The sequence below is a fragment of the Sorex araneus genome, chromosome X, assembly GCF_027595985.1.
Source record: "Sorex araneus isolate mSorAra2 chromosome X, mSorAra2.pri, whole genome shotgun sequence".
Taxonomy (NCBI): Eukaryota; Metazoa; Chordata; class Mammalia; order Eulipotyphla; family Soricidae; genus Sorex; species Sorex araneus.
In genome coordinates, this window is record NC_073313.1 from 367088670 (window position 1) to 367106162 (window position 17493).

Genomic DNA, 17493 nt, shown 5'->3' on the forward strand with positions numbered 1-17493 from the left:
CAACAAAAAAAAACTTGTCAGGGTTTGAGAATGAACTAAGTGATACCTTCAAATGAACACAGTGACTGCACACCTCTATATAATTTCTAAAAAAAAAAAAAAAATCACTGAATTTAAGGGGGAGGGGAAGAAAAACAAAACTGAGTTGGGGGTGAACTTTAAAGCATATAAATCATACTTGAATAAAATAGCTATAAAAAATGAAGAAAATCCATCTTTGAAACTTGCTGTACTGCTTAAGCCTCAGTCCTGTCAGTGTGAAAACCATTAGTAAGACTCTTATGAGCACTTTAATAAATGAGGGGGAAAAGCTTTATTCCCTAGTTTAATATAATAAATTAATATCCTAGGAAATTAATATCCAAGATGTGTAACATAGTAAAAAGAACTGAAATCCCAGAACCAATGCTAATGATACTTCCCTCAAACCCAGCACTAGTGGGGCTGGAGCGATAGCACACGGGGTAGGGCGTCTGCCTTGCACGCAGCCTACCCGGGTTCAATTCCCAGCATCCCATATGGTCCTCTGAGTACCACCAGGAGTAATTTCTGAGTGCAGAGCCAGGAGTAACCCCTGAGTATCACCAGGTATGACCCAAAAATGGAAAAAAAAAAAAAACACCCACAAAAAAACAGCACTACTGGGGTCAGAGTGATAGTACAGCAGGTAAGGTATTTGTCTTGCACGTGGCCAACACGGGTTTGATCCTCCGAATCCCATATGGTCCCACCACCCCTCCTGCTGGGTATGACCCAAAAAAGTCAAAAAATTTTCTTAAATTAAAAAAAAAAAATTAAAACCAGCCCTAGTGAGAAATGCCTCTAGACTGTGAACTAAGCTACAGTCCCATGCCACTCTGGGAGGGGAAAGGTTTTTCTCTCTCTCGGCCTTTCCTTTCACCGGCGGTGGCATGGAGACCTCCAATTTATAAGGCCCACTAAACAGAGGTATGAGCTTGCAATGATGCAATTTCTGGCAGAAATTTCTCTGGACTTAATTACTAAAATACCAGTAATCCAAAACCTCATATGCTCTTCATTCTCAGCAATGGAAAACAAATTAGCAAACGATGCCTTTTCGGCAGGTCTGATTGTTGGGGGGGAAATTCCAAATAATAATAGTGAGTTTCCTGTTGAAATATTGAACGTAATCAAAGTAAAGAGAGAGTAAAGTGAAAATCATCAGCCACAGAGGCGGGCAGTGTGGGTGGGATGGGGGGTACACTGGGGTTCCTGGTGGTGGAACATGTGCACTGGTGAAAGGATGGGTGTTTGGTCATTGTATGACTGACACTTATATCTGAAAGCTTTGTAACTTTTCACATGGTGCTTCAATAAAAAATTTTTAAAAATAATAATAAAAACAGGAGTGATCCAGGGTCCTGGGTACCAGGCAGCTTCTCCTGCATCTCTGCAATCCATCCTCACCACAGCACACCCAGGAGTGGCTTCTGAGCACCTCACACGGAACGGCACAAGAAACACCGAGGTGGCCCCCAAAAACAGGAAAAAAAGAATAAAAAGCAGTATCACTGTGTCTACACGGAAAGTAAGTTTGTTTGGGGTTCACTCCCAGAGGTACTCAGGAGACCATGAACGCAGGAATCAAACCTGAGCATGAAAAGCAGGCAGCCGGCCCACTGGGTTATTTCTCCAGCCCCTAAGTACAAACAGTTTAGATTCTGACAAGAAAATTATAATATAAAAGATGTGACTGCGTAGGGCCGGAGCAGTGGTACACAGCGGGAGGGCGCCTGCCTTGCACACGGCCAACCAGGCATCCCATCTGGCCCCTTGAGCACCAGGAAGAGTGATTCATGAGCACCGCCAGGTGTGGCCCAAAAACAGAAACAAAATGTGAATGTGTAGAAATACTCAGTGACACACACACACAAACACACAAAAAAATCATTGACAGTTTTTACTTAATAGTATGTAAACAGGGCCAGAGTGCTCAGAGAGTGAGCAGGGTGTGCGCCGGGAACGAGGCCAACCCGGGCACCACATGCGGTGCCCACCTGCTAGGAGCAAGCTCTGAGCACGGGCAGACATGCCCCGCGCCCCAAAAAATAGTAAGCAAAGTAAGGGAACTATTAAAGCACCAACATTTGGGCAGAGAGGCGGGAGCAGCAAACCCAGTGACGGGGTGGGGGGGGCTTCTCTCAGTGGGGCTCGGGGACCACCAAACCGTGCTCCAGCCTGGAGTTACCTCCCCAATCCCAAGACCGATCACACTGGAAATGAGACGAAATTCTATATAAAAGGTTATTTACATCGTCCTGAGCAGGAAGCAATTCGAATACTTCTCCCCAAGTGATAGTAGAATTTCCTTTTCTGTGGGAATTCTTCCAGTTTCCCAAAGATTTTTGTTTGCTTGTGGGCACCACCTGGTGGCGCTCAGGCCTTCCTCCTGCTCTGCGCTCAGGGACTGCTCCTGCCAGTGCTCAGGAGACCATAGAGGGTGCCAGGGGCCAAACCCCGCAGCACGCAAGGGACATGCGCCACCCACTGTACCATCGCTCCAGCCTCTATCAAAGATGTTAAAAAGCAGTCCACAAACGCGATGGCCTCTGAGTGTCTGCACTGCAACCATAATGCCCCAAAATGAGAGACAGACTAAGAAGGCTGGTACCTGCCACAGAGGCAGGAATGCGGTAGGGTCGGGTGGCGGGTGGGACACTGGGAACAATGGTGGTGGAAAATGGGCACTGGTGGAGGGGTGGGTACTTGTGCACTGTGTGACTGAAACATAATCATGCAGGATTGTAACGAAAGTAGTGAGTGGTCGCAAGGTCAACCTAAGTCAACCTGCAGCAAACTGAAATAAATAAATAAAAAAAAAAGCGGTTCAGAACTTCTCAAGGTGAGAGGCAAATCATAACTAAGCCATTCAAGAAAATTATCCTTAAACCGAAGGTACTGAGGTTCTTGCAGTGAGACTACCACTAGATGATTTATTCTCTGCTCTCCCAAGCAGAAAGTATTCATGGATGGGAGGAGTGATAAAACAGACAAATACCAAAAACACTCAACTCGAATAAAAATAAAAGTCTATTCCAATCTTCTCAAGCATCTTTCGCTATTTCTTATTCATCCCTGTCATAGTCACAGGAACAGAAGTTGTTCCATCATGACCAACAAAGAAGTCTGACCTATTATTCCAGAGCGTCTCAAAATTTAGTAATTCAAAAGCTGCTATCTCCTTGACACCTAGACAATGCTCGAAAAGAACACACAGGAAGAAGGCACTCAACGACACATCAGAAACCACGCTTGCTCTATAAAATCCCCGCAGATGAAAGCAAAAAGTGATTTTGTGCATTTAGAGAAATGCACAAGCCAAATGCACCTGAGCATGAACGTCACAGAACGATAAACATCCCCAGTCCCAGGACTAACACACGCGCTGAAGGGAGGGAAAAAATCTCAAGCTTCTTTTTAGTAGCTTAGAAAAGCCATTTGCCGGTGCCAAGGGCCATGCGTGAGGGCGAGGTGGCCCAAGGAAGCCCATGATGAGCAGCTCTGGCCCTGGGGGCCGCCCCGGACCACACCACGAGGTCCAGGCACTGGGCTCGGCCCCCAGGGCCCCGTCGCAGCCCAGGAGCATGTCCCAGACTAGCAGACCCACAGGGGACACTGCGCCAAGGAGATGATCTGTAAGTGATGTGATTGCGGTAAACACCCGGTTGCCTTCTGGGAGTCTGGAATATTAGTAGGTCTTGTGTGCCTATGTGGCCGGCCAAACAGACAGACACAGACAGACACAGACACAGACACACACACACACACACAGACACACACACACACACACACACACACACACACACACACAGCCTGAGTTCCACTCACCCTAACCTTCAACTATCTCCTATAACCTGCTCCATCTGTTACCCCATTCACCATCAGCTTAGTTCAGATGATTTATTTTTATTTTTGCATTTATTTATTTTTTAATTGAATTACAGTGACAAACACATTTACAAAGTTGTTCATGATTGGATTGGAGTCATATAATGAATGTTCCAGCCCTCCCTCCCTCCAACCCTCTCTCCCTCCCTCCCTCCAACCCTCTCTCCCTCCCTCCCTCCCAATGATTTAACTCAGCTATTTTCTACCAACCTCTTCTAGGCTTAATCCAGCTTTGTCAGTCATCACACAACAGAGAAGTGTTCTAATAATTTTTAATATTTCTTCAACATGACTTCCCTTCACTAGCCCACACACAGAATATACCATCCTCAGGTCCAGAGAAGACCAGAGTGGATGGGGGCGGCGGGGGGGGGGGGGGGCACGCTGGAGCAATAGCACAGCGGGTAGGGCGTTTGCCTTGCACGCGGTCAACCCGGGTTCGATTTCCAGCGTCCCATATGGTTCCCTGAGCACCGCCAGGGGTGATTCCTGAGTGCAGAGCCAGGAGTAACCCCTGTGCATCGCCAGGTGTGACCCAAAAAGAAAAAAAGAAAACCAGAGTGGGTTGGGTGGGTGTCTGCCGTGCACACAGTCAACCAAGGCTCGATCCCCGGCCCCACAGCGGCCCCTAAGCACAGAGCCAGGAATAAGCACAGAGCACAGCGGGGTGTGACCCAAAAAACTAAACACAACCAAGAAAGAATACACCACTCTTAACTGGAGGCTAAGAGAAGTTCTGAGTGAGGGATACAGTGCCAACTGGTAGAGCACAAACCTTTTAGAGGCCAAGGTCTGGGCTGGCTCCCTGGCACCACATGGCCCCCAGACCACCACCAGATATCGCCTGGATGGTCACTGGGTACCTCTAGGTGGTCCCGAGGAAAAAAAAAAGTTAAAATTGGGAGGCCCCCGCCAGAGATAGTACAAGGGTCGAGGCTCCTGCCTTGCATGTGGCCAACGCAACTTTAATCCCTGGCACGGCATATGGTCCCTAGAGCATCACCGGGAGTGAGCACAGAGCCAGGAGCAGTCCCTGAGCACTGTCGATGTAGTCAAAAAAGCCCTAGAGTCCAGGAGACAGTCCAGCGGGCAGGGCACCTGCCTTGCCTGGGTTCACCCGCACAGCTCATAGTCCCCAGAGCCCTGCCAAAAAAGATCCCTGAGCACAGAACCAAGAGTAAGTCCTGAGCACTGCTGGGTGTGGCCCCCAAAAACAAGTAAAACTGAAAAAAGTCAAACCAGGCTCTGGGAAACAGCCTGAGTGGCCAAAGACACCCAGAGTTCAGGCTCTGGCCCCCCACAGGTGCCCACGACAGCTGGGCATGGCGTGGATGCCCAAATCCCAACCCACCAGGCCCCCACAGCCGAGACAAGTCTCTCCAGGTGCCCCATGGTCTTCAGGGACCCCAGCAGAGGTCTCCCCAGAAAAGGCAAAAAATAATAAACTCAAATTTTTTAATAAAAAGAAAACAAATACCGAAAAAGGGGATCTCCTGTGTATTGTATAAAGATAAAAGAATCTTGTGACAGAGGGCTGATACAAAAACCCCAAAGGGGGGAAAAAAAAAAAAAACAAAGAAGCATGTTTTAAATAATCAAATCAGAGAGTGTGAGACATAGTATAGTGGGCCGAGCATTCATCCAGTCTAGTAAGACCCCTGCTGCGAACACCATATATGGTGCCCTGAGCACAACCGGGAGTGATCCCTGAACAGAGCCAGGAATAAACCCTGAGCACTGCTGTGCAACCCAAATACCCCCTTTAGTAAAGAGCCAGATCTCACACACATACACACTCGCGCGCGCGCGCGCACTCTTGGTGCAGAAGAGGTAGTAGAGCAGGCAGGGCTCTTGCCTTGCACATGACCTACCCAGGTTCTATCCCCAGCATCCCATATGGTCCCCGAACCCGAGTAATTCCTGAGTGCAGAGCCAGGAGGAACCCCTGAGCATCACTGGTGTAGGTCAAAAGACAAAAACAACAACAACAAAAATTTTCAAAAAGAAAAAAAAAGTTAAATAAGGCAAAGAAACTCAGATACACATGAAGGGAGCATGTTAGCGAGAAATGAGGAAAATATCTTTAGCTTATTTAATTTTCGTATTTTTAACTAATCTAACATAACAATTTGTTAAAGATAGCAACAGCAACACTCTGGTGATTATAGCTCATGAATTACAGCAGTGCTACAAGCAACAAGAAGGGAAATGGGGCCAGAGAAATAATATAGGAAGAAAAGCTTGCCTATCCCTCTGACCCCTTTTCAGCACCCCGCACTGCTGATGGTGCCCGAGAATAGCCCAAGCACCTTTAGGAACCTGTCCAAACACAGACACTCCCCCCGGCCAACAGAGAAACAAAGTGTATGGATTCCGTGTAAAGCACGCTGCAGACCTTAAGGCCATCGCTGAGAACAAAGATTTCTCTTTTCAAAAGTATCATCCATATGCTACGGAAAAGGGGGAATATCAAACCATATGATCAACTAAAATCAGAGAAGAAAGAGAAAAAAGAAAAAGAGCAATTAGGGCCGGAGTGATAGTAGAGCAGAGAAGGTGTTTGCGTTGCACACGGCCAACCTGGGTTCAATCCCTGGCATCCAACATGGTCCCCCAAGCACCGCCAGGAGTAATTCCTGAGCACAGAGCCATGAGTAAACCCTGAACATCGCTAGGTGTGACCCAAAAAGCAAAAAAAAAAAAAAAAAAAGAGCAATTAACAGAAATCAACAACAAAAATGATACATATTGACTCATCTTCATCAGTAATTCTTTGCAGTGAATAAATAAAATTTTATATCTCTAAAATAGGAAATGTTATTGGGCAATGAAGGTCAAAAGGCATCCAGTGAGAGACAGGATCCTCAAAGTTTTGTCACTCTAAAGGAAGCCAACTGAAGGAGGGAAAGGTTACAGATGATTCCAGCCGACACTCCAGAAACATGTGACAGTGTTAAGAGTGCTCAAAGACTCATAACCAGGGATGGGGACATGTGCTGACTGAGCGACCAAGCAGGACAAAGACTCTGAGGTAGCCTAAGGGTATATCTGAGATTAGACATTGGGGAAAACTCAAACTAAGTCGCAGAAGTAATCCAAATTAAACCATGAACATTAATAATAGTGTATTGATATTAGCTCATTAACTATAATAACATATCCTACCAAAAAACGGAACTGAAAAAGCTGTTTCAATAATTATACAACAATAATTGTATCTCTCCCCCATGGGGCCAGAGCGGTAACATAGCAGGCAGGGCATTCACCTTGCACGTAGCTGACCTGGGTTCAATCCCTGGTATCCCTGGTGGTCCTTCAAGCACCACCAGGAGTAATTTCTGAGTGCAGAGCCAGCAGTAACCCAGGAGCATTGCTGGGTGTGGCCCCCCAAAAGAAAAAGCACCTGGTAGCAGTGTTCTCACTCCAGCATATCAAAAATAAAACCAATGTATATAAACACAACCAACAACAGACTTAACTACCTGGCAAACTGTACAGATTATCAAGTTTTTTCAACTACGTGTCAAGTACTTCATGAGTTATTGAGGACTAGCCTTGTTGAATTCATTCTTGTGCTTTGGTCTGATCTGACTTGGGGGACACACCCAGCTGGGCTCAGGGGTGACTCCTGGTGGTGGGCTCAGGGAATGATACAGCGTGCTATGGAGTGACCGCACGTCAGCTGCATGTGAGGCAACTGTAAGTCTTACAACTGTAAGTCTTACAACCACTCTTGCAGCAACGCCTTTGGATCTGGCATCAGGCCACCTTCTCCGGGCCATTCCAGACAGATGCAGGTGCCCGTCCCTCTACCTATTCCCCGGGAATCCCGGTGGCTAACACCTTCCAGAACCCCTTGGAAAACCCAGGTACGGGCCAGCAGTGATGGCACACACCAGGCCTCACGGGATAGGGGAGGAGTCAGTCCTTCTCCTCCCCCGCCCCAACGGGACCCTGAGACCACAAACAGCCCCCACCTACTTATTAAGCTCCTTAAGAGCCATGATCCCAGAGATACACAAACGAATGTCAGAACCAAGCTGCTCTTGGTAGATCTCTCCAGACCTAATTTTTAAAATTTTAGAATTCCAAGACCACAAGAGCTTGGAACATGCTTGGAATATGCTGTGCAACACCAAATGCTATTCATAACAAGCAATACAAAATAAATTGTCTAACATTGCCTTTTCAGCAGGTCTGAGTGTTGGGGGAAAATTCCAAATAATAATGGTAGGAATGGTGTCAAAATATTGAAGGTAATCAAAGTAGAGAGAGAGTCATGTGGAAATTATCTGTCACACAGATAGGGGTAGGGGTGGGATGAGGGGTATACTGGGGTTTTTGGTGGTGGAAAATGTGCACTGGTGAAGGGATGGGTGTTTGATCATTGTATGACTGAGACTCAGACATGAAAGCTTTGCAACTGTTCTCACGGTGACTCAATAAATAAATTTAAAAAATAGTAAAATAATTTTTTTTATTTAAAAAATAAAAACGTAAGCCCTACCAGTTGCAGCCTTGCTGAATCTGGCAAGAAGCTAAGGCAGAAGAGGGAAGATTTAAGTAAACTGTACTGTACTTTCAAGTTTCTACATTCAAAAATATAGACTAAAATGCATTGTAAGGCTAAAGAGAAAAATGATATTTTTACAGTCGTCAACACAAACACTTTCACAGTGCCAGATTTTCCCACTGAACATTTCCAAGGCTATAGCAATCTTTTTCCAAATGAGTAGTGAAAAATTTTGCATTTGCCAATACTCAAAATTCTCTGCCCTTTACAAGCTCATTTCACTATATATATGGGTAACCAAAAGTCATTTAAAAATCTAAAATATAAATAGATGGAGACAATACAGAGATCAGAAGGGGGAAAGTAAGTAAACAAAATAAAACATAAAAAAATTAAGAGTTGGGATTCAATCTGCTAACTTCAAGGGTTAAACTGATTCTGCACCCTCCCCCCCACCCAAAGGTCAATGGTTTTAGAGTCTGGAATAGGCAAAGAGCAAATGCATTCTATGCAGGAGGTTCTGGATTAGATTCCCAGCACCAAATGCAGGCTTTATACATACCCTAAATTAGCCCTCTTAAATGCAATTATACTCAATAGTAAAGATTATTAAGAATTTTAATAATAAAGTATTTAATAATAAAAGTATATGGAAAAAAGATTAAAGAATATAAGATATGATCAATTATTTAGTTTTAGTTTATACAAATAAATGTTGTGGAAATCTCCTACTTATACAGATTAAGTTATGCTCCAGGCCACTCTCCACATGCTCGGAGGAGCCTCACGGAGGAGCCTCACGCATGAAAGAACCAACAGAGGAACCCAGGGATGCGAGATCTGCGGCTGAGATCTCCAAGCCTGCTCAGATCGGACTGAGCCTCCTCCACCCAGGTCCCCCATTTCCCAGTAGCTTGGCAGCCACACGCACAAAAGGCCCCTGGTGCTTGTAATCTCATCAACGGCGAAGATCCAGAGACTATAAAACAAAGTTCCTGGAAGAGAGCGATGCAGAATCTCACATGGCAGAGCCTGGCAAGCTCCCCGTGACATATTCGATATGCCAAAAACAGTAACAATAATGGGTCTCATTCCCCTGACCCTGAACGCAACAGGGACAAATGAGACATCACTGGCACCCGCTCGAGCAAATCGATGATCAATGGGACGACAGTGATGCAGTGATACAGTGAAGTCATGCAGACAAACTTCAGTATGTTAAATATCTAAGTGTGTTAAAATATGCATGACCACTTTGATTGCCAATCTCTGGTTGAGGGAAAGCAAAAAGCTTGCACCAAGAAACCAAAAAAAATTCTCAGTTGGATAAAGGAGAACAAATGAGGCATCTTGTAAAGTCAGCATGAGGCCACCTTGGCCTGTGGGTCCCACGCAAGACACCGCCATCAATACCCTTAAACATCTGCTGGCGGGTTCCCTGTGCCAAAACTGTGAGCAGACAAAGATTGTTTATTTGTTTTTGTGCCACACCCAGCGGTGCTCAGGGCTTGCTCCAAATGTGCCCTCAGCGATCAGTCCTGCAGGCTCGGAGTTGCCTCGGATGAAATCGGGCCAGCTGGGGGCGAGGCAAGCATCTTACAAGGAGGGGGGTTGGAGGGGGAATTTCTCCAGCCCCACGACAGTGATTTCAAGTCAGAATGTTTGGGGGTCATTTTTTACTCAATAACAGTGATAACGGAGAAAGGCCCTGGGCGCAAGGCCGACCGCAAGGAAAAGAGCACTGAGGATTTTCTAAGGATCAGTATTATGGGTCCAAATCTAATTTGGTAGATAAAGATTTAAAAGTGATAATTTGGTGCTATTAAACAGAGGGGAAATTACAAATAAGAGTTTTGTTCATTGACTTTAATTTCATATTTTCCTGGATTTTTAACATTCCATGGTTTAACTTCTGAAACAGCAGCAAAAACAGCACTTAAGGGTACTGTTGATAAGAGGGCCGCTCTATTAGTACTAACTATATTGGGTCTAAAATGTGTTTTCCAGTGAAAAAATATGCAAATATTTTTAAAGCCTTCTATTATCCTATATATTTAATGAGATGTTCTGATTATGTGCTATTTCCAGGAAATCGTTCTTATTAAATTAAAAATTCATATAGGGTGAGAATGCTTCAAACACAATCTAAAATTATGTAGCATGGTAGCACCGTCATCCCATTGTTCATAGATTTGCTTGAGCGGGCACCAGTAACGTCTCCATTGTGAGACTTGTTACTGTTTTTGGCATATGGAATATGCCACGGGTAGCTTGCCTGGCTCTGCCGTGTGGGCGGGATACTCTCAGTAGCTTGCCGGGCTCTCCAAGAGGGATGAAGGAATCGAACCCAGGTCAGCCTTGTGCAAGACCAATGCCCTACCCGCAGTGCTATTGCTCTAGCCCATCTAAAATTATACCGCCTGTAACTGAACATGACAGTGCTACCTGTTCCTTTCTTTAAAATAGGGGCCACCTGCAGAAAAGGGGGTGAGTGGTGCCCCACGAAGCTAACCCGGTGATACGAGGCTGATGGTTCTGCTCTCTGGAGCTGCGCTGCGGGGAGCTACGAGGACCACATCTGGCAGTGCCTCGGGTGCTAGAAGGGAGACACTGCACCACGAGGGACCAAACTCAAAGCTCCCACAGGCCAGGCAGCTGCTCTACCCCTGTGACTATCTCCCGGGCCTCTGGAACACTGGCTTGATTTTTTTTTTTTCTTTTTGGGTCAGTCACATCAGCAATGCTCAGGGGTTACCCCTGGATCTGCACTCAGAAATTACTCCTGGTGGTACACGGAGGACCATATGGGATGCCAGGAATCAAACTTGGGTTGGCTGCACGCAAGGCAAATGCCTTCCCCAATGGACTATCATTCCTCCCCACCCCCCTTTTTTTAAAAAAAAGTTTTTGTGTCACACTCGCTGATGCCCAGCGTTCCTCCTGGCTCTGCACTCAGGAATTACTCCTGGCCTCAAACAGGGAACCGTATGGGATGCAGGGAACTGAACCCAGGTCAGATGCGTGCAAGGTAAGCAGCTTAACTGCTGTACCATCTCTCTAGCCCAGTTGTTTCACTTCTTCAGGTTTAAGAAATTCTTCAGTTATTGCAAACAAAGGGGACGACATAAAACTAAAAGAACACCTTTATGATTTTCAGAATTAAGAATGACTAAAAATAAATGAATCAAAAGCAACAACAACAAACATAGACAAACAAGCAAACAAGCCATAGATAAGCCATAAACACTTAGGGTTAAAAAGAGATTCAATGTACTTTAAGTCTAAACTAAATCATCACTAAAGTAAGTTCCAAGTCTAGAATTTTGTAATTGCTTATAGAACTGTGACATAAAAAAATAAATTTGTTATCCTGAGATAAATGTCTAACCAACAAATTAACAGACAGAAATATCCATCATTGAAAGAAATATATATGTTTATAAAAACAACTATTGATTCCTAAACTCAAACTTCGTCGGTGCAGTTTTCAAAATCAACTTCATCAACTTCAACCCACTTAAGAAAACACAACCTCAAATTTTTATTTCACTTGACACAACAGAATTTTGTTCCGTGGTTTCTGGATCAAACCCAAGATCTCACCCAAGCAATGTGCATGCAGTCCCTTCAGGGAGACACACAGCCAAGGGACAGAACTGTTTCAAAGTCTCATCCCCCTAATGATCATCTCACCCGAGGCAAATGAATAGAGAAGTTGGTATCTACAATATCTCTGGGATTTATGCTATTCCATATACCTTTCCATGGCTTTAGCTGTATAAGGCAAATGCATTTCAATACTGTGTTCATCTTCATCTGTCTGCAGGGACATGCGTTCAAACATTCCTGTCTTCCAGAGTTCTCCATAAACTAAAAAGATTTCAATGATATGATAAAACAAAGCATTAATGTATATCCTTATCCTGAGTAACACAAAACTCGTAACACAAAACTAGTTGCTTTGGCAGGAGACAGAAGTGCCACATGTCATTCCCCTTTACCATTATATCTTAGAAAGAAGAGGAAATAAACTTTCCACATATCAGAAGAGATGATAAGGCAAGTAATGAATTACTTATAGCATTTTCTTGTATGTGGGAGCATCAAAAGTAACACTTAAATTTTTTTATACGTTCCTTTCATTACATATAAAATCTTATCAGCTCTAGGCTTTGCTTAACTTTAAAAGCAGGAAGGAAATGCTACCCAGAAGCCAACCGCTTAGGATTCCTACTGAACACTGACCTTATACATGAGGTCAAATAATACCACTTTTGAATTTTGTTGATTTTTTTAAAAAATATTAATGCATGGAATTTTATTTTCCACTTCAGATTCCTGGCAATATTTTCATTGCCACTGTTATTTTCCACAAAGTGAAAAGGAAGAAGAGACCCCATACAAATATTCACGATACCATACAATCTGAAGATACTCTAGCAATTCAGTTTTAAGTCATTCAGCTAGTGAATGACTTAAAACTGAATACTGTATTGAAAGAAAATTATTAAAAATTCTGTGCATGTTAAAATGCACAGAAGATTTCTTTTATCATAGAACCAAATGTTTATGGCTCCATTTTCTTTCTGGTTTGGGGGCCATCCCTGGCAGTGCTCAGGGACCATATTCGGTGCCAAGGACCAAACCAGAGTCGGGTGAAAGGCAAACAACCTCCCTACCCCACCCCCCATACCATCCCTCGGGCCCCAGGCAACTACATTATTAAAGAGGCTTACAGTAGGAAATAACCAGTGGTCTATTTTAATTATATCTGATTAAATGGTCTCCGTTTCTGGGGACCACACAGGTAGCACAGAAGTTAAACCACTCGCCTTATATGTGGCTGTAGCCAGCGTCAATAGTTTCAATCCCAGCACCAGATACGGACCCTGAGCACTGCAGGGAGAACGCACCACCCCCCACCACAACGGGGGAAAACCTGCCCCCATTCCTTCAGTGACAGGCTAACCAACACCAAACTCTCCCGAATGTCCCAACAATAACACAACAAGCTCAGCCACCCCAGTAGTAAGGCTGATAACACCCCTTCGCAAACAGGGCATCCTCTAAGAATAAACTCTGCTTCTGAACGGGGTATGTAAGTTACAAAACGCTCATATGCTTTAACTTCTAATGACACTACAGCTCTCCTACCTGAAGGCCTGTGTCACGGCGCAGGGCGGCTGTATACTCACTCTTTTGGTCTATGCGAAGGTCGTACAGGGGGGTCCTGTAGATGTCCACACTGGAAAGTGCACAGCGAGAGAGGGGCACGTGGTGGGAAGGCCCGAGGATGAAGATTCTCCGGCTAGGAGACAAGAGACACAGCAACTGCACGTTCACATGAAGGGCAGGAAGTAAACATTTCCCTGGGGTTGGCTCTTTGTTTGTTTGTTTGTTTGCAGGGTTTTGGTTTTTGTTTGGGGGCCACATCCAGCAGTGCTCAGGGCTTGCCCCCTGGCTATGCACTCAGGGATTACTCCTGAGAATTACTCCTTGGGGGTTCAGGGGACCCCATGGGGTGCTGGGGATTGAACCCGGTAGGCAAGTACCCTCCCTGCGGTGCTACTGCTCAGGCTATCAAAATTTGTGGGGTTTTTTTTTCCCACTTGAATTTCAGGTGGTACTTCTTAGAGTGACTGCATAACCCGCTAGCAGGGGCTGAACTGTGCTCCCTAAAAGTAAGTGCCACCCGCCCCAACCCACCCCAGGACCTCAGGGTGAAACCTCGTTTGGAGAGGTCTTTCAGGAGATGATTAGGCTGATAGGCTGAGGGTTGAATCCAGTATGACAGGCGTCCTTCTAAGAAAGGCACTGCCAGGGTGCAGCATGTACGAGCAGGAGAGGGGAGGCACCCGCAAGCTGCAGGGAGGGGCCTCGCCAGACTGCGGCACCAACCAAGAAGGAGCACTTCTCTCCAGGCACCGGTACTAGTTCAAGATGCGTTACTACATGGAGCAGGAGAAACAGATGGTACAGCAGGCAGGGCACACACCTTGCACTGCCAGGAGTAATTCCTGGGCACAGACCTCTGTGTGTGTGTGTGTGTGTGTGTGTGTGTGTGTGTGTGTGTGTGTTTACAGAAATACTAGCAAACTAGGAGTAATTCTTGTGCTCAGAGCCGTGTATGTGTGTGTGTGTGTGTGTGTGTGTGTATATGTGTGTTTACAGAGTACTAGCAAACGAGGAGTAATTCCTGTTCTCAGAGCCATGTGTGAGAGAGTGTGTGTGTGTATGTGTGTGTGTGGGGTGTTTGTGTGTGTGTATGTGTTTACAGAAGTGCTACTACTAGCAAACTATTGCCCCTACTAGTCACCTGTTCTTGGTTAAGCTCAATTATCTGAATTCTTTCTGTAGAAGGCCTTTAAAATGACTATATGCGACACCTGGAAATATTATGTGGAACAACCAGTCTGTGATGCTTACACTGATGTAACCAGCTATGGTTAAAAAAAAAAAACATCTGTTTGGGGGCCAGAGCAATAGTACAGCAGATAGGGTGTTCATTTGCCTTGTACTCAGACGACCCAAGGTCGATCCCCGGCATCCCCATATGGTCCCCCAAGCACCAGGAGGAGTAATCCTGAGTGCAGAGCCGATAATAACCCTGAGGGTTGCTGGGTATAGCAAAAAATAAATAAATAAAAAAGAACACTCTCTACTACTCATAATGGCTAGGACACAGGTTTTTCAATAGCTACAATTAATTGAATTTTAAATATTTCAGCTTCTAAATAAAATCTCAAAATTCTAATACATCTTAAGCTTGTTTTCTAAGATTACCACAACTCTGACGTTAAAGCATAATGGTATTATTCTGAATATTCATGTGAAATATCACAATGGGGCTGGAAGTGTGGTTCAGTGCAGGAGTGCTTGCAGGCAGAGGCCCTGGGTGTGACTGTCACACAACACATAACACGCTGACACTGCCGGGAGAGTCCAAGACTCAGGACCCAGGGTCAGTTCTGGCATCTTCTGGCCTCCCTCGTACCAGTATCTACCCTGATGAGCCCCAGCATCAAAAAAAAAAAAAAATAGAAGAGAGGGGCTGGAGCAATAACACAGCAGGTCAAGCACTTGCCTTGTACTCAGCCAACCCAGGTTCGATCCCCAGCCTCCCAGATGTTCCCTCGAGCACCACCAGGAGTGATTCCTGAGTGCAGAGCCAGCAGTTACCCTTGAGCATCGCTAGGTGTGGCAGCCTAACACCCCTCTCAAAATTGAGAGTTATCAGAGGTATCTATATATAAACACATGTATGGCCAAGAAGCCTTCTAATAAAACTTCATTTCACATTTTTTTCTAGAGAAGAGAGAAAAGACATTTTGGGGCTTAGGATTCTGAGTAATAAGCTTTCTCTGTTCCCATTCAAGTAGAAACCATCCTCAAAAATAAAGAAGCTTGATTGTGTGTTATTTGCACTGGAGGCTAAAGAGAGGCTGGGCTAAACTGCAGCTCAAATGTTTATAATCTCTTTATCTTGACATCTCAAGAGTAAAATTAACTTCCTTTTATCTCATAGATCCATACAATCTAAATTCAGAAACTACCCATTTTCTCTATTTGTCCAGATTCATGTGAATGAAACTTTCCTTATCACACACTGTACCACAAAAACCTAAGAGTCCCAAAATCAAAACTATGAAAAAATTAAGGACTGCTCACTGGGCAATTCGTGGACAAAAACTAAGTAGAAAGGAATAAGAAATGAAGCCCAAAATAGAGGAGGGAAGTTATAAAAATGGGGGAGGTGGGAGAGGGAGGATTAACAATATAGAAAAATCTGCTAATGTACAAAAAAAATTAAAAACATATAAAAACCCACAGAAACCAAAATAAAGCTGGTGCTTTGAGAGGATTGAGAGGATGTCTCCCACGCAGTGCTCTGGGAACCAGGGGCCAAGTCCAGCATTCCCAGGCAGCCAGGCTGCAATACTGAATTATATACAATGGTGGGGGTCTTTGCCTTGCAGCAAACGGGGTTCAATCCACAGCACACCATATGGTCCCCCCAAGTACCCCGATTGCAGGGCCAGGAATAAGCCCTCCACACCAACAGCTATGGCCCAAAAGCCAAAACAAGAAAATGAAAATAAAAAGATGCAGCGCCTGGGACCACCCAGCCCAGAAGGCTGGGGGGAGGGGGAGGAGCTCATGGCTGCACCCAGTGAGGTCTAGGCCCTAACCCTGGAACTCCCTGGCCCGTTCCAGAGCTGGTTTTACAAAGAATAACCAAGATTGAGAAACCTTTACATAGACTCACAAAGAGAGAATTAAAAACTCAAAAACTCTTATCAGGAATTAAAGACAAGGGACCAGAGCCACAGAATAGCAGGTAGGGAGCTGCCCTTGCATACTGCCAACCCAGGTTCGATCCCCGGCATCCCATGTGGTCCCGGAGCACCACCAGGAGTCATCCCTGAGTGCAGAGCCAGGAGGAACTCCTGAACATCTCCGGGTGTGGCCCAAAAACAAAGAAAAAAAAATAAAGGAAAGGTGTTATATAAAAATATATACGGCAAGGGGCTGGAGCGATAGCATAGCGGGTAGGGCGTTCACCTTGCACGCGGCCGACCCGGGTTCGAATCCCAGCATCCCATATGGTCCCCCAAGCACCGCCAGGAGTAATTCCTGAAGCCAGGAGTAATCCCTGAGCATCGCTGGGTGTGACCAAAAAAAAAATTATATATATATATATATACACACACGGCAAAAACACAAAAGGAACTTCCTAGGCACCACTCGACGCCACTATTGAAGAAGAAGAAATGGGTGTGTGTTTAGCATCCCGGAATCTTGCGGTACCGAACCCAGAGGAAGCAGGAAAACTGAACAGACCAATTACTACTGTAGAATCAAAGACTACAAAATTAACACCAAAAAATCAGCAAATGTTTGCTCAAAATTCAATGACTGTAGACTCAGTCCACAGCCAGCTGCCTCCCTCCCTCACACCTGGCCACCCGGGCTCCTCCCCGTTACCGCCTCTCCCTCCGGTTTCCACCTTCCATCAGCTCACTGAACACGCTTCCATTCCTTCCACAGGAGGCTCCGTCTCTAATAATCCT

The 17493-nt window shown here is 45.2% G+C and overlaps 1 protein-coding gene across 3 annotated transcripts in view; it reads right to left on the reverse strand.

Annotated features, from left to right (window-relative positions):
• MEMO1 (mediator of cell motility 1) overlaps nucleotides 1-17493 on the reverse strand; it is a 119713-nt gene that overhangs the window by 37391 nt on the left and 64829 nt on the right. For all 3 annotated transcript variants that reach the window (XM_055123494.1, XM_055123492.1, XM_055123493.1), the window contains 2 exons: nucleotides 13618-13730; nucleotides 12181-12292 (listed from right to left, as the gene is read on the reverse strand). In XM_055123494.1, coding sequence (XP_054979469.1) covers nucleotides 12181-12292; nucleotides 13618-13730 — 225 coding nt within the window. The remainder of the gene's footprint in view (nucleotides 1-12180; nucleotides 12293-13617; nucleotides 13731-17493) is intronic.